Here is a 27,692-nt window from a genome sequence, read left to right as displayed (position 1 = left end):
TATTCATTTCACTCGCGATCTCTCGTAAGGTCAGAACTGAGCATCTCCTAGCTCCGGTAGACGATGATTATCAGCCATGTCAAATGAAAGGTAGGATTTGCACTGTCTTTTTCATTAATATTGATTTGTCATCATTTAAGCGTCTGTTCATATAATCAAAATGCAGTATAAATTAGTCCCCCAAACAGTTCTGTCATTCCTTATTGTGCCATCTTGAAATGATAAAATATTTTTCAGGTTTTTCAAATTGTTACTGATCATTTTGGAGTGTAGAACCCGCTTCCACCTCCTGCCCTATCGAAATAAAATGTTTAAATGTCATTTTGTATTTTCAAAATTCTGATTTTCATTGAATTTCGATTCAAATAAGTTATTTCCTCAGTGAAAACATCGAGGGGGATTGAAACATTGGAAACAATTTGAAAAGCCCCCCCCCCCCGTGGTGATAGCTGGGTTGCCAACTATCTTAATGTACCCAGAGTGTCTAAAAATGCCTTGTTAAGTGTAACCTTTTCCGGCAATTGCATGCATGGTGTGTTTATGATTAAAAAATCAACAGTAAAACCAAAATAATGAAGCTTCTCATGTTTTTATTATAAAGCTGGAATTTATTCACTCGCGTCTAATGTATCGTTTTCCTAGTTGGTTTAGTAGGCCTATAGCTTTCCGCACGATTTAAAATATTTTTGATTAGGGACGCATTTTGCTCTTGTAATGTTTATATATTCATTTTCTTTTTACACTCACGGATAGAAAATGCTGGTAGGCCTAGCTATCGAAGTTTAATATCCACTTCAGAAGCAAATAGCCTAGTGATGTGATCCCTATATAATTTTAGTATGGTAATAAATAAAGGCCTGATAAGAAATCTTGTATTGTTTGTGAAAATAAGTTTTTCTAAACTTTACTCTTTAGGACTAACACCCCAGCCCTTCCCATGGTCCTCTGAAGCGGGGGTGCTGAAGCATCCTATATAGGTTTTTCGAAAAGGGTCCTGCGTGTATTTTTTTTCTTAGGCAGCACCCTCTGGAGTTCTGGTGGGTGTGTAAAATTGGGGAAAATATATGGAAAATGACCAACATTTTGTGTTGCATATTTTTTTTTGTGGGGGGCAAATTTCCTGGGACCAAAACGGCCTTCAATTGTCATTGGTTAAAAAAAAACTACTTGCATTTCTCAGTGAAACCTTTATTTAATATTCAATTGCTTGCTTGCTTGTCAAATCTACTGCAGCACCACCACCACCAAAATCGTCCAGAGGACAATGGCCCCCTCCCTGCCCCCCCCCCTCCAAAAAAATAATTAAAAACAGCATTTAGAGCTTTTAGCGCTAAAATTTAGCGGCCGATCGAAGAAAATGTGGATGATTGTTTGGAACCCTCCAACTCATTGGGAAAAAAGTTGTATGGATACGGTACTCCCTCCCCGTGAACAAGAATGACAATATCAATTAAACCAAGTGGGCCTGAGCACAGTCAGAAGCCCATCAAGTCTGCTTCCGTTCGCAATCAATATCATCAAGTGTATTTCACAACATTTTACAGATTGCATATCATGCCACTTAATAGCCTCTTATTATTGGATCTATAAAATGCCCTTTACCAACAGCAGTAATGAATTGAGTGATCAAGGGCGTCTAAAGAGTGTAACTAATAGCCAATTAATTAGCTTAGACATGTTAGGGTGTCCGATGTTAATTCATCCGTATTCATAATGCAGAGCTGTACACCAAATATAAATAATGTAGCGTGTATAATGAGCAACTTCAAAGAAACAGTATATTCCTTTACCCCCCCCCCCCCCACAAAAAAAGCAAACATTTATGGATGCTTAAGAAAAGTGTCGAAATGCCTTACACCAAGTGGGGGGAAACTAGAAAGTGACAATCATTAGCACACTGTAAAAACTGCAGTGTTAAAACTGTCACCAATTGGTGTTAATAGAGGACCACACCCTCAGGTGTTAAAATTACACCCTAGAGATTAAACATAACACCAAAAAGTGTAAATGTAACAACAAGAGGTGTTGCAATAACACCTATAGGTTTTAAACTAACACCACCAATTTAACACTGATGTAAATAACTGATGTGGTCCTCTATTTACATCGGTTAACACCACAGTTTTTGCTGTGCATCCTGAACAAAATCTAATGACATGAAAGATGTTCACATTCTATTACCATGATTATGATGATGTTGGAATGAAATGCCAATCATTTATCACAACATTGAGTATTCATTTGCTTATGCATTGCTTGTCGGAGAATTATTGATTTTAGTAACTATCACGTAGATCTTTAAGACGTGAAAATCATTGAATGATTAATTGGGATTTAACAATAAGAATTACGAGTTTCCTCCTTTGCAAATTCCCTATTGAGCATGACTCGAACCAAAAAAAAAATCAAAGAAGAAAACGGATGTTCCCTCTGCCTGAACGATTTTCCAAAACGTATGTTTTGTTTTCCTGTTATACTTACTAGTGTTGTTTATTTAGATGATTCCCATGTGAAAAAAAGTAATAAAAGATTTATGATTTATTTTTTATATTTTTTCATTTCATTTATCATACTTAAGCAGCTTATGCAACCACACTCTTTTCGTCTTTCTATAAGGAAGTTCTGTGACATCGTGGAGGATATATTACTTGATATTGATAACATTTTTTCTGTGACATCTGCTTTTGTGGAGAATAAATATACACGTGTATTTGAACTTCAAAGTTCCCCCAGATTAAGAAGGTTGTTTCGTTTGTCAGTGCTATATTTATGATGCACGACTTTATCCACATAATCGACTGTAAGATACACTAAGTGTCTGTATGTATAATCAGTATAATTAGGAAATATGTTTAAAGGACTTCGGGGGTTGTAATTGCTGATAAATGAGCAAAACTAGCATAAAAGCACGATGTCGAGTTCTTTTCCAAACAATATTACACTGTACCTATACGTGTTGGCGATCTACGCTGTGCTCATTTCCAGCTTGGATTTCATGATTTCATAAAGTTCAGTCAATTTGCCGGTACCATTTCTGGATGTACGGAATAGTGACATGTAACGTTGGTTTTTACTGACTTCCTCATGAAACCAGTGTTTACTGAAACTTCTTTCATTGTCAAATTCCTTTTAGCGTGTTTTAAACTTTCTAGCAATTTTATGTCAATAACTACTCCATTTTTATTCTTACAACTGCCGTAATCCTCAGTTTGTAAGAAGTTGATGACAAATTCAATTTCATTGTTGCAGAGGTTTTAGCTCAGAAAAATAGACGAAATAATAAAATACAAGGGATCCAAATTCCACATAGATTGAACGATAGAGATATACGTATCGTGCAATATGCAGACGATACAACCATTTTTACTGACTCTATACAATGCATTAAAAAGATAATGAAAGCAGTAAAGACGTTTGGAATATATGCTGGGCCAAACATCAATTGGACTAAATCAAATCTTATGAAAATGAATATAAACAACAATGAAACTAACAATCTTCTTTTTACTGAAGATCCTATAAAATGTCTTGGTGTTTTTGTTGTAAAAAAATATTCTGTTGTTCAATCTCTCAATTGGGAAAACAAAGTTCAAAAAATAAAAAATACACTTGACTCATGGAAAATGAGAAAATTATCATTACATGGAAAAGTGGTGGTAATAAAATTTTTAGGAATGTCACAGGTAGTACATACTGCTACGGCAGTACCAATCCCTTCTAAAATAATCAAAGATATTAATAAACTAGTTTACAATTTTTTGTGGAATTCCAAAAAAGAAATGGTGAAACGTAATGTATGTCATAATCCTAAAAAAGAAGGGGGATTAGGAATGGTTGACTTAAAGACAAAATGTCGATCACTACGTCTGTCATGGATCAATAAATATTTAACAGGAGAAGACAGTGCTTGAAAAACCCTGTTTGAATATTGGACCCAGAGAATTGGCGGGGATTTCCCTCTTTGTTTGACTTTTAATTGCAAAAAGAGTGATATGTATCGTATTTGTATGAAAAAGCATTTGCCCATATTTTATGTTGACATGTTCTGTTCATGGGCTGATTTAAAGTATATTGATATGTTTAAAGTAACGAATATTAAAAACGAAATTATTTGGTACAATAGTAACAGAAGAGTATAAAAAAGATGTAATATATTTTCCTAACTGGATGAAAAACGATATTTTAAAAGTTAATCAAGTCCTAACAGGTGGTGATTTGAAGAAGATTGATTCAATATTCACTGTTTTTAAAGAAAGAGAATTATTTTCTATCTTTGAATTGTTGAAAATAAAAAAATGCATTCCCGAAGTTCTGGCTTGACAAATTACGTAATAGTGCACGAAATGTAAATAGCATGTCATCGAAACCCAGCAGTATTGAAATATCAACAGGTGACTGTATAGAAATCAATGGCATGAAAGCCAGACATTTTTATCATTTAATGATCGAAAAGGAGAAAAAAGGACCTCCATTGTATTCATTTTTGGAACGATTTCTTAGAGTTTAAACTTGATTTTATAAACGACAAAAGGATTAAACAGTTTAATTTTAAATTAATTCATAGAATACTACCAAGTAAAGACAACCTTTGCAAATGGAAAATTAAAAATGATATTTTATGTAATATTTGTAAAGTTCCAGAAAACAGTATTCATCTTCTTTTTATCTGTCAAGTGGTAACAGTTTTTTGGAAAATTGTTTCTAAATAAATGCTCTGTTCGATGTTAAGATTGTTTTGAACGAAAAAATTATTGTAATAGGTCATGAAATAGAAAAAACAGAAATGAATTTGGTAAACCTTATAAATTTTTCACAATTTGTAATTTATAGAAATTATATTAGAAAATGTTTTGAAAACGACAGACATAAGACTCATGCATTTTATCTTTTTAAAGATCTAAAGGCAGAAATTCGAAACTATTTGATACGAAAATGTAATCAGAAGAGACTTGATATAAAGCAAGTCTCAAAGTTTCTTTCAATTCTTTAGTTCCTTTTCTCTATTTTATCTATGTATATTTGTGTATCCGACTTTTGTAAAAACGATTGTAAATATCAGATGAACAAATAAAGTACCTCTTATGAGGATTAAAGAGAGAAGAAAAATCATTCATCATACTTACGCAACTTATGCAACCATTCTTGTCGTCTTTCTAGAAGGAGGTTCTGTGACATCGTGGAGGATATATTACTTAATATTGATAACATTTTTTCTGTGACATCTGCTTTTGTGGAGAATAAATATACACGTGTATTTGAACTTCAAAATTCCAACAGATTAAGAAGGTTGTTTCGTTTGTCAGTGCTATATTTATGATGCACGACTTTATCCACATAATCGACTGTAAGATACACTAAGTGTCTGTATGTATAATTAGGAAATATATGCAAAGGACTTCGGGGGGGGGGGGTTGTAATTGCTGAGAAATAACAAAACTAGCATAAAAGCACGTTGTCGAGTTCTTTTCCAAACATTATTACACTGTACTTATACGTGTTGGCGATCTACGCTGTGCTCATTTCCAGCTTTGATTTCATGATTTCATAAAGTTCAGTCAATTTGCCGGTACCATTTCTGGATGTACGGAATAGTGACATGTAACGTTGGTTTTTACTGACTTTCTCATGATACCAGTGTTTACTGCAACTTCTTTCATACATTGTCAAATTCCTTTTAGCGTGTTTTAAACTTTCTAGCAATTGATGTCAATAACTACTCCATTTTTATTCTTACTACTGCCGTAATCCTCAGTTTGTAAGAAGTTGACGACAAATTCAATCTTTGATAAAATGTTGACAGTTATTAAATGTATAATACACAGAAAAAAACTCACATTTTTTTAATGTTTAGATTTGTTAAAGCCTGGTTTATTGGGTGAATAACTAATGGTCTGATAGTTGTTCTTTGAGAATTTTAAGCAATAGGTTATAGAAATTGAACAGAACTATTTAAAATTTTACACTTTTCGTATGGAATTTCGACAATACTTGATCAGTTCATAAAGTACAGCGGGTTTGTATAGACCCTTATTAATGTGTATTACAGAAGTTCAAATCTATAAACATACAATATTCATTACATTACACATTCCCATAAAACTTACGATACCATGGATACGACGTCGTTAAATGGGTTTTCAGGAAGAAAATTGCTATATGGCATAGATGACCTTCGAAAGATACTGGTATTGGACTCAATTTCACATCTGTTCATATCCTTACACCGATGATATAATTTCTAAAGATTAAAACAAAAACATTTAGATTCCTACTAAAAAGGCAAGATTCTGCTTAAAACATACAAATAATTAGACTGAAGTGTTTATGAAAATCACATTAAAGATAAAGTTTGTACAATATCGAATTTAATTTGTTTAACCACTGTAGGGCAGCGCTAGTAATTCTTGGATTTTTGTTGGTGTATGCCCCCCCCCCCCCCCCCGATGTCAAAATGTTAAAATTTGACAATAATAACCTACAGCGTGCATGAGTATATTAATCCTGATCTTTAGAATTCGAGTAGTAAAACATGCATTCCCTTTTTCGATATTAATGCTCAAGGTTACACGAGTGGCGTCATTTAGATTCAGCATTAGCACCCTCGAATTAACAAGAAACCCTAAAAAAGGTTTTGAAAGTTTGGGGGACTGAGCCAAAAGGATTGGCGGGACCCCACTGACCATTCCAAAAAAATCACAATCCGATTGATAATTTTACTCGTTTTGCGTTTTGTACACGGTTTTGGGAAAATGGGGGGGGGGGGTGCTGCTTAGCCCCCTTCCCTCCGTTCTACGGCTCCTGAATTAGAGGTTCGTGTGTGTCAGTATCCCATCGTGGCCCAATGTCCATTGACAATGTGTCAATGCACACTCTGCCACTCTCCGCCCAGGTGTTAAAATATGTGGTATGCGTATTAATTAAATCATGTAAATGCTCCCAATGTAGTTCCCCTCGCTCACGTACAAGAAAATAAAGTTATCTAGAGGTATTAAAATATTTGATGAAAAGAATTCATTTTTAGATCGCCTACTCCTCAATTCAATTAACCGTGAACCGTAACCTTTTCAGCATTTTACAACATCAATGATTTTGATTAATATTTCATGAGATACACAGCTTGCAGTTTGCACATTAGGAATTTTCTATGTCTAATTTAATTGAAAAAAGGGGAAACTCGTAGTGTATTTCAATGCGAGCCCTGAATTGAATGCCATCGAGAATGGGGAGAAAATTCAATCGATCATGAGTACTCATGACAATTCAACGAGATATTCATGTTATTATAACTATACTGGCATGATTGCACCACCTCTGATGTAAACCACTCATACGTCCTTCTTTTCGTTCAGGTTACTTTAAACCCAAACCTAAAGGCCTCCTCACACCTGACCGAATTGCCTGAAATATGCCTTGCGATGGCTGGCGAAAGGCATTTTTAAATCGTTTTCAATGGTAACTGATAGTAAATCATATTTACCCTTCGTGTTCGGGTTCGTACATCTTCTTCAATTCCGGTGAACTAGGTCTATGTCGCAGTCGCAGACAATCGAAAAAACAACTAATATTATTACTTTTAAGTAGTGTTGACGTGTGAAATCATCTTGCCTGTGATACTTGAGCATGTAAAACAGCATTATAATACTATTTCATGTCGCATCAATGTTTTCTAATATTTGGGATTTGCATGTCTTACGCAGGCATATTTCTTTCAGTCAAACAGTGTGGAGCATAATTTATTTGTCATATATTTTTCAACAAAACAATATCCCAAGCTTCCATCATTTTCTTGCTGTATCCAGGCTTATTTGTGGCGAGTAAAAAAAAGAAAATGTGAAATAAAAGGCGATATTTTGTCGAAAACCATTACGTCACAGTCACATAGGAAAATCTGCTGGTGATCGACCAAAGCTTTTAGGTTATTATTCCCAGAGTCATACTGTCGGCCAAATGGAACTTCGTTTTGTTAGCACGACTGCCATATGACTGTGCAGCATATTTAAAGCCCACTCACACCTGACCGAATGTAGGCGGACGAAGGGTGACGAATGGAAAAATGAACGAAATGCACGCGAAATCAACGAAATTTCCGTCAAATCATGCGATCAGTAACTAATTTCAAATTTTATCAACGAACGGTAAGCGAATGATAAATATGACATACAAAGGATATCGATTTTTGGTTCACGTTTTTGAGAAAATTGCTGCCGAATGCGAGCAAAGGGTTGATATAACGCAATAAGACGAAGGAACAGTGAGCAATGGTTTGATATGGCGTGCGATTAGAAACGAAGACGAGGGAATAGATCAGGCAATCTTGTTCGTTCAGTATCACGTTCGTGCATTGATTTAAGTCGACGTACCCGTATCATGCAGGCCACAGCACATATCAGCTAGAAAGCGAGCCGGGGCCATGGGCCGATGCTTGGTCGGAAAATCAGGCGTAGCATCACGCTACGAACCAGTGGGGCGTCTGTGGGTGCAACATTTGCGCTAAAAGCCGAAAAACACAGTTGTTTGGAAATAGAACATCAATTACCTATCGGATATGTAGAGTCTGAAATCAGGAAACTCTAAATGTAATGGAAAAGCTGGTAACAAGAAGTAATTTGCAGTTTACCAGTTCGGCTGAATCAACGAAACTCGAATGTTGATGCGGCTTCGTTCATGTTTGCTAAGCTTGGATGACGTCATCATGTACGAACTAGCGCTCGTTCGAGCACTATGACACCGAACGTCGAAACCTTCAAATACGAGTCATAGATTTGGGCAGTGAACGAGAGGGCTCGTCACAGATTACTTCGCGCATGCGCTGCGCTCCCAAAATTCCTTAATATCGTACGTCCATTTGGCTCGTCACAGAGCGAAAGGTCTCTCATGGTTGTCTTCTTCGGGTTCAGTATGACTATGGGGCAGTGATGTGGTTTAAATACTTCATCGAGAATAAATTGGTAAAATACGCAATTGCTTCATGATCTGGAACTGAAGCAATTGCGTATTTTTCCAATCAATTCTAGATGAAGTATTTAAACCACATTCACTGACCCATCAGCATACTGAACCCGAAGAATTAAAAGCAGAAAGCGCATCATTCCGCTCGTGCGGCCTCTACTATGATTCGAAATGAAATCATGTTCAATAAGTCATTTCATTTTCATACCTCGCACACCAACTTCCCTCGTCTTAATGGCCAATATATCACATACCCACATACTCCCCCCCATACGCACACACCCTTACACCATACCTTACACCCATACGCGTACACACAAGCACTAACTCTTCGCCCAATCGTTCGCATCACAAATATTTATTTCTACCATTAAAGTGAGTATCCCACGAAATACTTGAAATACCAGCTTTTTTTTATGGACCTCTCCATTTTCTCAGAACTTAAATCGCAAGGTATTGACGTAATATTTTGGGGTTACTAGTATGAGATATATATTCGTATTCGTTTTAACTGCATTGCACAACTATCGATATTACATTGAATTTCATTTGTATTAATTCGACTGCATATATACAGTATATATATATATATATATATATATATATATATATATATATATATACACTGTTAGAAAAAATAAAAGAAGTTCCTGCAGCAGAGTCTCGAGAACACCTGTAATCTTACCGAATTGCGTAATCTTACAGGAAATTGGTATTTGATGTATGGAATCTTACAAATTTCCTTGAATAAAACACCCTTTTCCCCTTTTTAAACAGACCTGTTCTGTTAAATTGCAGAAAAATTCTTGTTTTATGAATTTACAGAATGATTATTACGCAATTCGGTAAGATTACAGGCGTTCTCGAGACTCTGCTGCAGGAACTTCTTTTATTTTTTCTAACAGTGTATGTATGTATAGATATAGATAGATAAATTGATTTTTGGGAGAGGGGGTTAAAGTGAAATAAATAAATTAACTTGAAATGAAATTTCTGATTTCAAAATTCAGATTTCCCAATGTTGCGAGGGTCCCCAAAAGAAAACCAGCATGCTCCCTGATTTTGTCTACCCCTTAGAATATATTTACAATAAATATACAGATAATAATTTCATTACTTAACACATAAAGAAAACACACAACTTCGTATCTTCATCACCGCACACACTCACTCACAATCACCTGGTTTAGGAACATTACTTTGGCTCAAACACAGTGCGGTCACACATCTTCTCAAGTCGCACACTCGTGCGAGCAGCAACCCACACCCACGTTCACGTACCACCACAAGCATGCAGTTAAATCTACACACTGAACCAAGTTATATCATCTGCACATGTAAAACCGGACCTGTAAGTTTATTCGACTGTGTTTCAGCGCGATCTCTTGTCTACAATTTTGATATCTTCGAGAGAAATTATAGTACGAAATGATGATCACAAGAGCAATTTATTTGAAAATAGAGTCAGACCAATTTTCTACACTTCTGGTACTTAATGGACTACATATGGGAATAGCATATGATTATTGTCATACATTCGAAAATATGATCGAAGCTAATTGGAACTTTGCAAAAAACATCAAAGATCCGATCGATCGCAGGTTAAAAGATATCATTGGTCTGTCATGATGTAGAAGAACCAGGCATGTTTGTCACGTGTTATTTGAAAGGTTTGAAGGGGTATTCTGGACTGAAAATCACTACATCTGAACATGCTAAATAAGTAGATCATGATTTTCTAGTGGAAAACGCTGGATATTTCATCGTTTTCTGATAACATGCATGACACATGAAATGAATAACGAAGATATTGAAGTACAATACTACACTTTGTGTGCAGCGAATTGCAGCAGTGATTATCTTACACATTGATTCAGTAGTCAATATATATTTTTATCATTACTGGAGGACAAAATTTGAATAAATAATCATGAAATACCCCCCAATAATAAAAATGTTAAGAATAATTTGGGATATGATATCATCAGATTGTTATATGCATATTTATCATGGCGTATATTTTATGGAAATCTTCAAAAAGTTTGATATTCCTTGTTGGATTTTTAAAGTGTTTTGTTTATCTGATTTAATTTTGTCTGTTCTAATGATAGCATTTTCAGGCTGGACAAAGCCATTTCAGGAATTGCAGATTACTATGTTCTCGAAATGTATGTCCTTATAGCTGTATATGTATCTAAAACAAATTTGACTTAATGTAAACAAAGAGTATTTTCAGATTTCCAACCCACAAAACAACCATGACAAGTTAATTTTAAGAAAAAGAACCCCCCAAAAAACACACACTTTTGACAATGTCATCAAACCTGGAGGAGAGATTACTAAATAATTCTATCTTCATGTTACTCTTCCTGTATACACAATTAACACGGGCTGTATCTATATATATGTGAACAAAATGAATTAATCAGTGATATTTCAGTACCGTCATTATAACATGAAATCTCAGAATTCCCCTTCTTTCCTCACTGATGTTTCGATTCCTTATAGGACAGATAAACTCATTATTGAACGAAGCTATTGCTATTGTGAGTCAATTGAGAGCTTCATCACTGCCATTTGTTTTAATTGCGCTTGTAATTTCAAGGACATTGCTAGGCCGTATGGCGAATATGCCGATACGCCAACCTTTTTTCGGTTTTATAGTTAAAAGTTGACTAAAGCTGGACTACTATATGCTGGAACCGTGGTCCAATCACTCGATCTGAGAGGAGTGGGTGATCGCGACGCCTTTTCACCCGGCATTCCCCAATCAAGTACGGATGAATTACATTTTAGTGGCCTGTCACACATCGCTTAATTATTACAAAGTCAAATATTAATGCTTGCTTTAAATGTAGGTTGATTAAGACAGGATTGGCTAGATAATGAGACACGTTTGCTTTTGCATGAGTACGTTCTGGCTTTGACATCACCAAAATTGCCTCTTTGTCTACGATGGTATGGACATTTTACACTATGCACATTTATAGAATATTTTCTTTCCATGACTTGAAATTCCTTGAGTTTACTTTTTATATATGATATTAAAATTTCTGATTAGCTGCACTTTGCAATAATAATAGTTTCATGATATAATAATGATAATAATCAAAACCGGTTATCATGATTATTTAAATTGACCGGAGGATAATGAATTTGCTCAGCTTTCTTCGTCTATCATGTCTATATACGGTGAAATTTGGATTGGCCTATTGTAAAACGTAGCCTACGTATATACTGCTAAAAATGCTACTACTACTTTGAATTTTAACTTCAAATGAATCTCCTCAGAGTTAATGGATCTGTGCTTGGTTGTCGAAACGGATGACAAGAACAAGGGGAATTATAAATGTATACAATAATAATAATAATAATAATAGCCAATTTTTATAGAGGGTGACAGCCCGCGAGACCGACTTTTTTCCCTTCATCGGTTGCTGCGGTCGAAGGCGCCTCGTTGCAGCGGCGTAACAGGTGCCTGTTATCAGAGGGGGGGGGGGGGCAAATATTTCCCGTAATTACGTCTAGAATTAGTGTCATAACTAGGATTTCAGTTTAGGTGACAGTAGTAATTTTTCCTTTTTTGTTTGTTAGTTATTCATTCATTCATTCATTCAACTATTCACTAATATATTCCTTTTTAATATCATTTTTCTAGATAACATTTCAGCTTCTGCCGGAGTATTATTAGACTGGGAATTGTTTGAAAAAAATGCTTGTCATAAGACTACGAAATCGGACACCCCATCCCTCCCTCACTTCATCGTCAATTAGACTGATAAACCCAAATACAGTGGCACCGCATCCGAAGTGGGCTGTTGAAATATCCTAACCAAATTTTTTCATTTAAACGCACACACTCATCCCACCACTAGCGTACCTAAAAGGGGGGCAGGGGGGCAGACAGTCCCCCCCCCCCCGACGAGTCACAAGCTAAAAAAAGGAAGCGAAAAAGGGGAAAGAAAATAGGTTATCGACGAAAAAATAGGGAGGATCATCCCCAACCCCGCTTCCGACGCCTATGCCACAACTAATACGACTACTACAACTACTACTTCTACGACTTCTAATTCGACAACTGCTGGAGTGCTGCAGCTGCTGATATTATAACAAAAATAGTAACAACAACAATAACAAATGGGTTTTAGGAAAAAAGGTGACTCCCCATGACAAGTTCAAAATGAACACCCCCCCCCCCCAGGACCATTCTCCCGAGGACAGGCTTCCCGGAGAAAAAAACTGATTTAAACCGGCATTTCTATTTAAGTGACAAATTAATGTACTTTTTTTCTTTAGAACTTTCACCTTCTTGTTGTTATTATTCTGTTTAAATGAAAAAAAAGAACATAACGAAGGTTCAATGTTCCAGGTGTATGTAGTTCCATAATATTTCAAATTTTCTTGTTAAACATTAAATGCACAAGAAAATGAAGCAGAATTACCATAAAAATAAAAGTTAAATGAGAAAGTTAATGATTAAGTAGTGTCAGTGAAATAATGCCTGTAAGTTTATACTGTAAGAAGCGGAAACACGTACCGCCTCCCTGCACCCCTCCCCCTCGAGAGACGTTGCGTGCTGTTTCGCACGATTTTAGTGCTCACCACCGCCCCTACAATGAAATCCTAGCAACGCCACTTATTCTGAATTTAGTTACCGGGAATTAATTCCCCCCCCCCCCTTGATAACAGGCACCTGTTACGCCGCTGCAACGAGGCGCCTTAAACCACTCGACCGCGGCAACCGATGAAGGCGAAAAAAAGTCGATATCGTGACCTTCGGTCAAGTGGTCCCACCCCTTATAGAGCGCTTTTCCCATAATGGCTCAAAGCGCGTTACAGAATATTATTACCCCGGTCATTGGATTCATTTCAATCCCGCACGAAAAGTGCACAATATCCCGGGGGGGGGGGGGGGCCACTTACTATTGACGAGTGGATACCATGCGCGACCAAAAAAACACGTAAAAAGGATGTCTTTTTCACGATAGGGCACGTTACGTACGTAACGTGATAAGGGTGTCAAAAACACAAAAATAATGAAAGAAGGGTATCTATTTCGCTAGGAAAATTACGTGTTTAGGGTCGAATTTACAGGGATGATAAAACAAAATGAAAATGTTTTATAAAGGATGTCCTTTTTGCCCCAACACTTCGTGTTTAGAGTCCGATTTGCGCGAGGTGTAGAAGCTGGGGTCGTACTAAACCGAATAAGGAAGCCGAAGACCGAAGGACCCGTAACAATAAAACATTCCTGTACTTGTTTAGGGGTTCATTTCAGGGAATATTTGCCAAGAGTATCGTTGAGTTTCCAATACTTGTTAAGGGTAGGGCTTCACACGCCAATACTTGTTAAGGGGTGCATTTTCAGAATATGGAAATGACGTGTTTAGGGTGCTTTTCGAGACCCCATGGTCGCGCATGGTATCCACTCGTGAATGGAAGTGCCCCCCCCCCCGGGACAATATCCACTCCCTGGGGAGCATTCCTTGCATTAATCGCAGCCTCATTATGGCGCTGGCAAAATCAAACATACAATATCTGTCACATCCTACCGGGTACCCATTCAGCACCTGGGTCGAGAGTGGCAAAGTGTGGATTAACGCATTGCCAAAGGACGCTCGACCGCGATGGGATTCGAACACACGACCCTCTGTTTACAAGGCGAGAGTCAGAACCATCACACCGCGGCTCTTCCACAATCAAAGGGAGCTGACAGGTTTTCCCTCCAGTAGACATATGGTATACATTCTAAGATGTTTAGAGCATCAGCACGATTGCGAATCGAGCTATCTGTTTTTCCATTACGGTGTAGGTATTTTATGAATTTTTACTTAAAAAATGGGAAGATCGAGTTTAGATAAACACATTTGATCGATGAATTCGTCTTCTGATGGGTTTCATGAAAAATGGTTCCGAAGGAATGCCATTTGCATAACTGTATGAATCGATGTGCGAGGTTGCATCGTGATGAATCCCACATAAAAGCTGATAAAGTTGGCTGAGTTCTTCTGTCAACATAGTCAAGTGAATTACCATGATTACATTTATGACCTGAGAGAAGCAACATAGCGGAGACTGTAAAGAAACACCGATGAGCAGAGAAAATTTATGACATTGCCAATGTTTATTTTATTGATCAAAGTGTCATCCTCGCCATCAATGTACTCAATTCAAATAAAAAGGGGAAAATGCAATCCGAAAATGGCTGTTTAATTTGAGAATTTTCCAATTAAGATAGGGAGACCCGAGTATGTCAAGGAATATTCCTAAATAAATAGCTCGGCTTTCATTTTTTTTTTCATCCATTTGCTTTCTATATATTAGTATAGGCGATGATCCTCAGAGGGCATAGGGTCACGCCCCTTTTTTTTTCTTTATCAACAAATTGTTATTGCAAAAAAAAATTGTATCAAAACCTGCCTTAAAGTTTGCAGTACATGCATGTTAACATTAGTGATAATCCGCTTTTATACAGACATCTCTCAGTGCTTTTGCAAAGGATCGTTGCTTTCGCACGCACAATGTTTGCATTTCTACACTCCTTGGGGAGCAATCATTTTGTTTCCAAACAGAACTGCATGCTTCAAAGCTTTGAGTCTTTCGCATTCTTTAGGGTACCCCATTCAGCACCTTGGAGTACAGTAGCAAAGCGTGTATTGACGCCTTGCAAAAGTATCCGCGAGGCCGCGGTGGGATTCAAACACACGACCCTCTGATTGGCAGGCGAGAGTCTGAACTGCGATATCACGACGCTTCCATCCTTTCGAAAAACCTTAATAATGTTATTACTCAAAGATCAAGTCCACCCCAGAATTTTTTTTTTTTAATCAATAGAGAAAAATGTAACAAGCATAACAATAAGATTTGCAGCAAAATCGGATGTAAAATGAGAAAGTTATGACAAATAAAAAATAAGAGAAACATTAAGTTTCTCTTTTTTTCTCAGAACAATTATATGCACATCTCATTCGTAGACAAATGAGAGAGTCGATGATGTCCATCACTCACTATTACTTTTGTTTTTTAATTGTTTGAATTGTACAATATTTCGATTTTTTATTGACAGTAATATGAAACTTGTCTGAACCACATAATCGTGATAATGTTAAAATAAAACTCGATTTAAAAAACAAGGGGGAGGAAATCAGAAAAATCCTATAATAGAATACAAACGAAAAAATTGAGTGGGTGACGTCATCAGTTACATCATTTGCATACCGAACAGGATGGGTATGTAACTGTTTTGTGAATTTAAGCGACATGATAAAATGTCATAACTTTCTCATTTTAATTACATCCGATTTTAATGAAATTTTCAGTGTCGTGCTTGTTGGATTTTTCTCTTTTTATTCAAATCAACTCTTTGTTTGGGTGAACTTGTCCTTCAATGTTAAATACTCTCTGCTTATGAAATGGCCAGATTTCTTTTTTTAGAATAAACTCAGCACACTTATAAATGCTGCCCCTTTTCTATGAAATACTTCAACTGCCCCAAACCCAGAATTTGTACATTACAGTTATGAATTACTTAATGTGTGAGTGCCTTATCTGCAATGATTACTATAGCTGAGCTTATTATTTAATATGATCGATGGAATGGGATGACAAATATCTGACAATTTGAGTTAATGGCTCGGGCTTTAGTTAATTATCAGAATGTCTTTCGGTTTGTCTAATATCTGTCTTTCTTATATGATCAAATCATGGAGCTATCATGATACAATCGTGCTCGTGTGCAAATACGGATGATGTGTTCATCTCCGTGAAATCTCCCTCCCACACACGTTAGACCTACTGTCTTTTCAAAACTCTCTCTCTCTCTCTCAGTAAAAAAAAAATGCACTCATCTGCTGAGTAATGATCAAAGCAAGGGGGTTATTATGCAGTACACTTCCAGGGAGAAATAATTTCTTCACTTCCATCTAGACATTATTATTTCAAAGAAAAGCCAAAGTAAACATATAAATTAGACCATTCACTTTTTCGGCAATGATATTTTTTTTGGTGTTTCAGGTTTACATACGAGAAACAAGACAAAGACATCGCCATGCATAACCTACCCAAAGACCAAAGCGCGACCACGGAGGAAATGGCCAATTATTCGGAGAAAGCATATGCAATATCCGACAACGACGAGTATAAGAAGGTAGGAAGTCGGAGAATCGTCGACGAGTTCGTCGATAACGCGACCACGCATGGGATTCCTCGAGTTCTAAACTCGTCCCGGCCATCGCACTCCCGCTTGTTCTGGTGTGCCGTCACCTTGATCTTTATAGGGGCTTTTCTCTACCAGGGTACAATGCTCATCATCTCCTTCATCGGTCGACCAACTTCTACGAAAATATCTCTTGTCACCGAACCAAGGCTCGAATTCCCTGCAGTCACTATTTGTAATCTGAACATGCTGCGGCGGTCAAAGCTTAAGGGTAATTTAGCTTGCCTGAAGTTTGCCTAAAGATATTATGTGCAGGGTCTGCGGAAGCGGGGGGGGGGGGTGGTTGAGCCCCCCCCCCAAAAAAAAAAACGTGTACAGAAACGTAGAAATAACAATATGATTGTGAATTTTTGCATGGTCAGCCCCTCCACTTTTGGCTCACTCCCCCCCCCCCCTTTGAAAATCGTTCCGAGGCCCCTGATGTGTTAGAAGCTAGAATAAAGAGTATTAGATTGAGCTGTAAAAACGTCGCCTGAAACATCGTTCATTTATGCTTTAGTAATTTATCGCTGGCACTACTGTTGAGGTTTTAGTCATATCATTACTAATATAGAATTTGTTTAAAAGTTCATTATATTCACTCGGAAGACTAAAAGTACAAGACTCATTGACAACATTTTGGAATAATCGTAATATTCGTTTATTGTGCATTAACTATCAAACAAGATCACGATGCAATAATCATTCATTAATAGGTACCCGCTTCGAGAAACTGGCAGCTCTAGATAGAGATCACAAAGTTGACGGGATTGGATTGGATGATTCTGACTATAATTGGTTCTTTTCAAGTTCTGAAGTTTCTCCATCACCAGGAGGGGAAACAGCAACAACGGATGCAGGACTTTCTTCGCCTGCTGGTCGGCGACGTCGAGCACTCAGCGCCGACTACTCACATGGCAAGTCATTTCTTGTCGTTGCATACTGTGTAATCTATTCATTCTTAAAACTTTTGCATTTGCATTCAAGTAAGTGATAGATTTTCGGTCCGTTCTGGAGTATAAAGAGGCTTAGTCATGCAGTCCATGTCAATAATAACCAGGAGAGTGGTTACACTCTAAACAAATATTGGGTAAAATTTTCACCAGCACGAAGGTGATTATGTGTCCAACCATATTGGGGCAGTATTTTACCCAATGCGCGAAGCACATTGTCTAGTAAGGTAACAAATAATAAATAAGCAGCATTAAAACCAATTCCGGAGCAAGTGCTAATATTACCCCCTTCCAAATCTTCGAAAGGCACTTCCAACAACATTTTGACGTCAATGGCTTTTCTGATTCGTCAAATAAAAGTGCTCCCCCCTCCCAGGAGTGACATCTTGTTCCTGATATGCTGTGCCCCCATTTGTTGCTTCGGCCTCGCGTATGCCCCTTCCCACAAAACACATTTCTCAGTCATGTCAGTATTAATATCAACGATCGGCCAGGAGGGTAACCTCATCACTCAACCAAGAACATATATATCATGATTCAAAAACTTCTTATTGGCTCTGTTTGATATCACATTTGCTGATGATTTGCAACTTTGAATTAAAATTTCAGACAAAATAATGTCCTTTCCCCTTTCTTGATGTTTTCCTAGACTCCATGGACGATGAATATAATTTCGACGATTTCAGACAAGTCGATGACCCAGATGACTGGGACGCCTTATACAATATTTCGAAAACAAGTGATTTCAGTAACTTCAAGAACCTGGTCAATCCGACTGCACAGGAGATACGTGAACTTGGACATCGGGCTAAGGATTTTATTCTCCAGTGCGCCTTCGATACAGAACCGTGTAGCTTTAAGTAAGTAAATAATCTTGCTGACACCAAATATGCCAAAAAGAGCATTTAAGACAGATGTAACGATATTGTTCAACTGAAACAAAAATGTGATTATGGGAATAGGTCACCATGGTATCACTGTAGTCGTAAGAGAATTTGTGCTTTGTGGAACTGCCAAGTTTTTACGACCCATCTATAATTATTGATAATACTGAGAATGATGCTGGTGATATGATGATGATGATGATCACGGTGATGATGACGACGATGATGATGAGAAGCTATAGTAGTTGATTGTAGTCTTATTAAACGGGCCCCAAAGACAAAATGAATCAAATTCATTTCATTATGGATGTCTCATTAAACTTTAAGATTACTTATAATGCAATGATGATAGTAATGTTATTCTGTCATAATCATAGTCTATCATATTACGCATATTTTGGTGGGTTTCCGACCCAGTGTATTGTGAAGGGGAAAAATCATTTTTCATAATTTCGTATTTGCGATTGTGACAACATTTCGACGTTTTTTTCTGACAAAAGGTTGGTAATCAAAGTAACGGATATTGATATGGTGTGCACATCTCCCCAAATGTTTTCAATATGCTTTATTCTATTTAATCTCAGGTAATATTCATGTTGGGGATGATTTTGTGACAAGCAATATATGATTGCAGGAAAAGAAGATAATTAACAGATTTAGAGATGTTTGGATTTAGCAGTTAACATGAAAGTCACAAATAATATGCAGAGTTAAGGCAACGAGATGAGAAAAAAATTTAAATGAATTAATCTAGAGAAATATGGATACTTGCAAGTTATGATGGAACATTGTTTTAAATGATTTCTTTTCTCAATTTCTTACCTTTTTTATAGAAATTTCAGTGTCATTCAGAACGCTGAATACGGAAACTGTTTCGTGTTCAATAATGCTCATAAGCTGAGGAGAAGAAGACGTACAACTACATCAAGAACAGGATCTCAATATGGTAAACCTAATTTTATGGGAAATAATGAATATAAATATTATGTCTTAAGATGAATATGATGGATATGGTGATTATAATGATAATAACAATAATTGTTATAATAATAATAATAATGATAATAATACTACTAATAAAAACGATAGTAATGATAATTACAATATAATATGAACAAGATAAAAGAAATGAAAATCCTGAATATAGTAATAAAGATAGATATTACACTATGCCGTATATTATGATCCCACCCCCTTGTCTCGATATTTCTTACTCCGTTATAACCTCTGAACCAACGAGGTTTTTTTTCATCAAGCGTTAGGTTATGCTTGCGCCTGATTAACTAGAATATGGCTAGTCAAATAGGTTTGCCAATATAATTAGTATTTTATATCATTATTATCATTGTGAAAAATAAAATTGAGTGAAATTGACCCAAGATTTTGAAACAAATAATAATTACGTTTTTTTCAAAGTCTTTGTAAAACACAGCATCCATTTGGCCCTTTATTTTTTCTTCGTTTGTAAAGTCATTCACAGGGACATGCGTTTTGTTCTTAAATGTCCCCAGGACTTCATCTGACTTTGATGGTAGAACAACCGGAATATGTGGGTGTCATAAGCCCTAATTCCGGGGTGAAGGTTGCCATCAACGACCCGCGCATCTATGCCTTCCCCGAGGATGACGGGATCGCAGCATCACCTGGATTCGCCACCTCCATTGGAATCACAAAGGTATCAATATTATGTTTACAAATGTTCAGAAAATGTGAAAAATATTTGCTATAGTTTAAATGTATTTTCTCTTCCTTCTGCGAATGCCATACCAATGTGAATTGTTGACACACAGCTCTATTGCAGACTATGTTTTATAAACATTGTAAGATTTTCTGTGTTTTTTTTTTCAATGTTTATGTTTACATTATCCGAAATGAGCAATATACTGTACATACAAACGGATGGGTGCCTGACATTTCCGTACTATTTTTTAATATATACAATTGTGTATATATATATAATATTGTATGGTTTTTGGTCAATTCTAAGGGTGCTGATTCCAAATCTGAATGACACCCGGATTTAAATTTTCCCTAGGAGTTATATTTCTGATAAAACATGATCACAAGGGAAAATATTAATCCTTTAGGCGGTCCAAAGATTTTTTTACACATTTCAGTCACTATTTGTTATATTAAATAGCCTATAGTGATGAAGATAAAGTTAGGCCTAACGATGCGTGCAGCCAGTTGTTTAGTCACAGTGATTTTTAAATCTAGGCCTAGATCTAGATCTAAGTAACGTAAATCTACTACTATATCGCATTGAATGACCCTTTTCTAATCAAATCAGATATAGAGAAATAAGTGAGAGTCCAGTCCAGGTCAACGACCCAAGGCAGACCGAGAATGCACGTTAGGCCATGATCAGGTGCTGATTCCGATCTAACAGTTAGGTATAATTGGGGATGAGATAAAACATGATCTAAGAGTTAGGTCTAGAAGTCTAGACCTAACGTTAGTTCTAGAGTTCTAACGTTAAGCCAGACTAACTTATGTTGCGGCTGTAGGCCGAGATCTACTGTGATGGTCCAGGACCAAATCTAACTCGTTAGCACTAAACCACTTGGTGTAGATCTAACTCACGCCGTCGTTAGCAAGATTTAATGTTAGATTTCTGTAACCTTTGCTAGTCCTCTCTAAACGTTAGAACGTCAGGTCTAACACGTTAACAATGTTAGACCTAAGGTTAATTTATGCTTTAGATAGTCTTCTAGATCTAACGTTAGACCAAGATCTAAACTAGATCTAGGCATAAATCTAGATCTAAATACCCAATAAATACTCAATGTGTTGAAAATTTTAGGATATCCACTGGTAAATTTGTATATTTTGACGGCCATATTGGATTTTGTCGATTTGAGGAAAATGCCCAAGGTTACGCAAGTGACATCATTCTGAATCAGCGCCCTCGAATTGACAATTGTGTGTATATCAAGTTGTTCCATTCTGATGAATTTCACTACATACTCTTCAGCATGGGATGTATTCAACATGAATCGTGAATGATGAAACAAATTTAACAAGAATTTGGAATTGTTTCTAGAAATGTCAAGATCAGTGTTATTAGGTGATGGTTTCTGAGGCTCGATGCAGATTCTTTTCTTAGCACCAACCGCCAACGCCAAACAAAAGAATGTGGGGGGGGGGGTGGTCAAATATATTTGTCCAAATCACATTGACAGCTCATCGACTACAGTTTATATATTGGAACACGTCTAAGGAACAACTTCATTTTAAGTTTGGTATACGAGTCTTTTTCACAGTGGTAACTGCACCTGAGCAGTAAAAGGTCATTTTAGATTTACCATCGGTGTAAATGTAAATTGACTTATTGTGCTGATGTGAAAAACCAGCCTGAAAATTTACCTTCACCAACGAGTCAACACCGAGCTAGAAATCGCTAAATTAATATATCCTTGGACTACCATGCACTTAGTATCGAATTCTCTAATACTACTGAACGAGAAGTCGAACTTGTGTATGCCATCTCGATTTTGTTCTTGACAGACCTCCATATCTCGCCTCGATTATCCCTACGGTGACTGCATTTCTGAGCATGCGTCCTACTACCAGCCAGAAAAATATGACTTTTCCCAGCGTTCCTGTACGAAGATGTGTCTTCAGAAAAACCTTCAATCTGAATGTTCATGCGTCACAGATCTTCTCGTCAATGATACCCTGTGCCAGTTCAATATTGACAAACAAGGTATTATATCCTTCCCCTCTTTGAATTTTTTCATTATTTTTGAAATATGCAATATCCATGCTGAAATGTGCATCTATATAACGTGTGATCGATTTGACATATGAAAAGGCCTTATTACTTTTTTCTTAATCATAATTCACTATTCTATATTAATATTTAATTATGCATTCAATAAAGGAATACCTCTACCTCAGGAAAAGAAATATACTTTTAATACTAAATTTACTATATCCGTCAATGCAACTATATCAGAAGTCTCTACTAAGCGCTCTAAAGTAATGCAGCATATAATTACACTGGCTTTGGCAGAGCACTTGAAACGCGCGCTGAGTTTTTAGGAATAAATTTCTACCAGGAACCATTCACCTCTCCTGGGTTGAATGCAGTAAAATGTGGATGTCGTGTTGAGCGAAAACACGCCATGGCTTGGGATCGCACCCATGTCCATCACATTGAAAGACAAGAGTCATAACCACTTGAGACCACGACGCCCCTTGCGTCTAGCAGGATATATGCAATTTATTAATATGTCATAACAGATAACGTATATTGTAAACAATTAAATCAGAAAATCAAACCAGAAGCTAGTATAGGTTGCATGTATGGTTAGGTTTTATTTACGCATTTTATTACAAAAAGCACTGAAATTAACGGATGCTTTTTTTAAGTTCGATAGTGAAGAAACAAATATTATAACTGACGAATAGTCTTATCTTTTTTTGTCCTGGGAAAGATGGCAAACTCAAAGGAGACCGTTGATTATTATTACTGACGATCTACAATTTATAAACAAGATGTTTAATCATGAAAACCATGTCAATATAAAGTTGTCTCTTGCTCCCGACAAAACAAGAAGCAAGGAAATAAGAGGGTTTTAAAAGTATGCTTGAACGAATGCAGTATCCATGCTGTTATGCATGTTTAGGATAATAATGAAACTAATGCCAGTAAAAGCAGTCTAATCTAAAATCTAATTTCCGACATTGATTCGGTTTTTTTCTCGTTCACACCGAGTTTCAAATTTATAATAGGTATGCAAATCAGTATTATACGGACTTTCGCTGTGAATGCTGCTGACACCGCTAGTAAGTGTTAAAATAAAATGCGATCAAAAAGACGTAATCGAATTCACAAACGTTGTTTGTGTCTGGTGTTTACTTCAAAAACATCAAACGAATATCAAACCAATTTAATGCCCTATATATTCATCTTCTATTTTTTTCATCTTTTCTTTTCAGTAAATTGCAGGAAACGAATCTTTAAAGCCTTCTTGAAAAACAAACTCAAATGTGATTGTACAAACCCTTGCAAGTAAGTGTACTCAAGGCCCATCAACAAACGTCTATATTGATCGACTTTTTACCCTCCGCATGGTTATTTCGTTATTCATTTCACTTTGAACAACATGGCGGATCTACGGGGGGGGGGTAACATCCCCCTTCACTTTTGGCTGCCCAGCAAAGGACATTAATGATAAATATTGTGGAGCCAACCTCTTTTAGTGTGCTTTTTTTTCTCCGGACCAAAATGACCTTCATTTCAAAGTAAAACTTTTTTGTGTTTTTGCTTGTCCAATATAATTCTCGGTACAAAATTACCTTCTTTTGATAATGAAACTGTATTTTATTTTATTATTTAATTTCATTTTTGTAAGTTTTTTATAAAGTCAATATTAATATGTTATGATGTTCACGTTTATCACGTATAAATTTAGAGCTTAATCCACCCGTAGTCACACAAGACTGTTGATTTACTCCTCATATCACAACTTTTTAAAACTCACTTTCCATTTTTTGTTCCATTTGGAGTAATTCTGTTTATATACGTCACATTTTTCACTATCCAACTCAGTCGATGAAATAAATTACAGCTAATCACCCACACTGGCCATACATATTGTGACACTCACCTGACTTATTAGATTTCATATCTAAATATTGTCTTTTTCAGAGAAATTGTGTTCAAACCAAGGATATCAGTATCAAGATGGCCTGCTGCAAGATTTGAGGTTAGTTATTATCGCATGAAGTAATTCATTTGGACGTGTAGATTTTGATGAGTTACACAATGTTTGCACTTCTTTTTTCTTATACATACATTGCTGTAGTTCGATCGCACCTAATGTTTTGTTATATGATACACTGATGGATATGATATGCTTTCTTTCAGTTGAAAAAGAAAGAAAATATTGAATAAAAAGTAACAAGTCGCTAACGTTAAATGGTCACTGGCATCCCTCACCTCACACAGTCACATACGCGCGCACACACACACACCCTCACACTCTTCACCCACACCCGCACACACACTATGTAAGTACATCCGCACCAACACACACACGCGCGGGCGCATATACAGATATCGCAATGTGTAATACACATTACAGGCCTACAGCAAAGGTTTTTACTTGTGTGATTGCTGTAATTGTGTCCCAATACCATTAATGATCAGTTAGTGGTACCACAACCAGTTTGTATCAGAATGAGAATGGTCTCCTTTCATCAAACAATAATAATTATGTGAGTCCGCCCCCCCCCCTTTGTCCGGAAAAATCCAAATATATTTTTGAAACCAGTCTTTCTTTTGTAATGTTGTAGGGTCACCTGTACGACAGGTTGTCCGTAATCAACCGAAAAGCTGCGAGAATTCTCACCAACGGGGCACAATCGAGGTATGGCATCACAATAGTATAGTACAGTGTGTATTTATCTCTTAATCTTTCTTCAGAAACAAAGAAAATGCACATTCTAAAGTGAATTCTTTTTTGACTAGCTAAAAGTAAATAAATGTGAGGTAACCAGAAGAAGCATATCATGTGAACAAGCAAGGTTATTAATGTCTACCTGTTACTTTCTTCAAATACATATACACGTAGAACGATTATACTGTAGAACGGGGATAAACGGGCGAACGTAAAGGCAACAAGCATGATGATCATGTACTAGATAAAACTTCAAAAACAAGTTATATTTTTTGTTGTAATTTCAACTACCATCTATTTTAGCCAAGACCAATAATTATTTCGCCGTTACGGTATCAAACATGAATTCGTTTCTTGGTAAACCTTGTGTATCTAGAATGAATATTTTGTCATTTTCACTCTACATTTGTGGATTAATTTAAATAGATGAGAACAGAGTATATTCGTCGGGTTAGCTAGGACTGTGGTAGAGGGAGGAAAACTAGTAAAAGGGTCAGAGGAAGAGAAGAATACACAGCAAAAACTGTGGTGTTAACCGGTGTACATAGAGGACCACACCAGTTATCTTACACCGGTGTTAAATTGGTGGTGTTAGTTTTACATCTATAGGTGTTATTACAACACCTTTGGTTGTTACATTTACACTCTTTGGTGTTATATTCAATCTTCAGGGTGTAATTTTAATACCTCAGCGTGTGGTCCTCTATTAACACCAATTGGTGTCAGTTTTAACACCACAGTTTTTACAGTGTACAGACGAGTCAGAACACTTGATGCGGGCAAAGGGCCGATACGAAGAACCACTATATCTACTAGCACTCAATTATAAATCAACAAATTTTAAGTAGGTTATTTTTTTATTTTCGCCTGTTTTGTGGGAATATCATGTTAATATAAGTGATTGGGTTAACTTTTTTACCTGCCTATTTTTTTTTCACTTTTTCAGAAATAATCTTGTCCGCCTGTCAGTGTTTTTTGAAGAGCTCAACTTTGAACAGGTCACGGAATCCCCTTTGATAACGGTAAGCATACGTTTCATTACACTCAATACCCCCAATTAAAACGTTTTCTGTTACACTAATCGCCACATTCATGCAAATATATAAGTGAAAATTAAAGGAATGCAACATTTTCGAAATTGAAACAAACTACCTCTGATGGAGCAAAAGCCACACCGTATTAGTATTGTATAATTAATACCTTAAAAATTTGGAAAAAAAATTAGGGCATTTAAGGACGTTGTCCCGTTAAACAAAATATGCACAAACTAATATGGGTTCATGTGCTTGATATCTTTCTATCGAGCTTTAAAATCATCAAGACATGGATTCTTTATCGAAAACATCTAGATAAAGTTCGTTCGCATTATTACACCTCTACATGTACATGCATTGAGACGGCGGGCTTGAAAAATGTTACCTTAAAATTCCATTGGTAAATATTGTCTCTGTTCTCTGTCAACAGGTGGAATCACTTTTTGGAGGTGTAGGTGGATTATTAGGTCTCTACGTTGGCATGTCTTTTATATCAATAATCGAGATATTGGTCTTCATTTCCGAACTGATTCGCTCTTTTTGCTGCCCGGGGAGTTATTCATCAAACAAGACCAAGGTGTCTGGTCGCTAGAACTGTCTTTGACGACTTAAGACATTTCGGGTTTATTCAGCCAGCATTACATGCTATGAACTTGATCAAATGCTTATCTACCATGGTGAATGGCGTCCGTCGGTTTTGTATGTTGATAATTGTAATTGCGTCCGAGAATAAACTTCTGTATTTTGTTTGGTCATACATCAACGCAACGCCAATGATCAAACGAATTTTGATTTCAGTGAATGAAATGCATGTATTAGTGACCGGTGCATGATTATTTGAGTTGCATTTAAGAGCACCTGCAACGGGTCCGTGTCGGTCATTTGGGTGCCGAGGTTTTTGGTAACTATGTGACTAGTCTTGCATTTTGAAATCTTGGGGAAACGCTGTCATGAAATATGGTCCGTAGCATATTTGCCTGGTTTTGTCTGCCTCAGTCTGGGACGATTGAACTTATCATGTACATCGTTGCTCAATAATCGATCTAAATGGATTCAACTATACAGTGCGTCCCACAAAAAACGAAACCGAGATTTATCGATGATTTATCATAACTTAATCACAAATACAATAGACAAATGACCTACCATTTGATAGCTTAGAATCTCTTCTTTCATCTGAAATTAATTATTTTTCATTCACGCATGAGTGTGCAAAAACAATTTGAAAAGGGGATACCAAAAAGTCACTTGGCGGGCCGTATCTGGGTTTT

General features: G+C 36.6%; 1 protein-coding gene across 1 annotated transcript; it reads left to right on the top strand.

Annotated features, from left to right (window-relative positions):
- On the top strand, positions 1-27,537 carry LOC121415742 (degenerin deg-1-like). The gene is made up of 12 exons (XM_041609069.1): positions 1-90; positions 16,963-17,375; positions 17,860-18,087; positions 18,746-18,956; positions 19,814-19,926; positions 20,492-20,655; positions 22,488-22,686; positions 23,925-23,997; positions 24,637-24,694; positions 25,284-25,357; positions 26,334-26,409; positions 26,852-27,537. The coding sequence occupies exons 1-12, from the start codon at positions 77-79 to the stop codon at positions 27,011-27,013; spliced, it is 1,785 nt and encodes a 594-aa protein (XP_041465003.1). The 5' UTR covers positions 1-76; the 3' UTR covers positions 27,014-27,537.
- The last annotated feature ends 155 nt before the right edge of the window (positions 27,538-27,692 follow it).

This window comes from Lytechinus variegatus, chromosome 5 (genome assembly GCF_018143015.1).
Source record: "Lytechinus variegatus isolate NC3 chromosome 5, Lvar_3.0, whole genome shotgun sequence".
Classification (NCBI taxonomy): Eukaryota; Metazoa; Echinodermata; class Echinoidea; order Temnopleuroida; family Toxopneustidae; genus Lytechinus; species Lytechinus variegatus.
The sequence above is the reverse complement of the archived record's forward strand: the minus strand, read 5'-3'. Positions and strand labels throughout refer to the sequence as shown.

Bases quoted from the DNA above. Each gene is read 5' to 3' on its own strand.
- LOC121415742 (XM_041609069.1), top strand. The intron at 18,088-18,745 runs GTGTAATCTATT...ATGTTTTCCTAG, and splicing joins ATTTCTTGTCGTTGCATACT to ACTCCATGGACGATGAATAT. The intron at 26,410-26,851 runs GTAAGCATACGT...CTCTGTCAACAG, and splicing joins CGGAATCCCCTTTGATAACG to GTGGAATCACTTTTTGGAGG.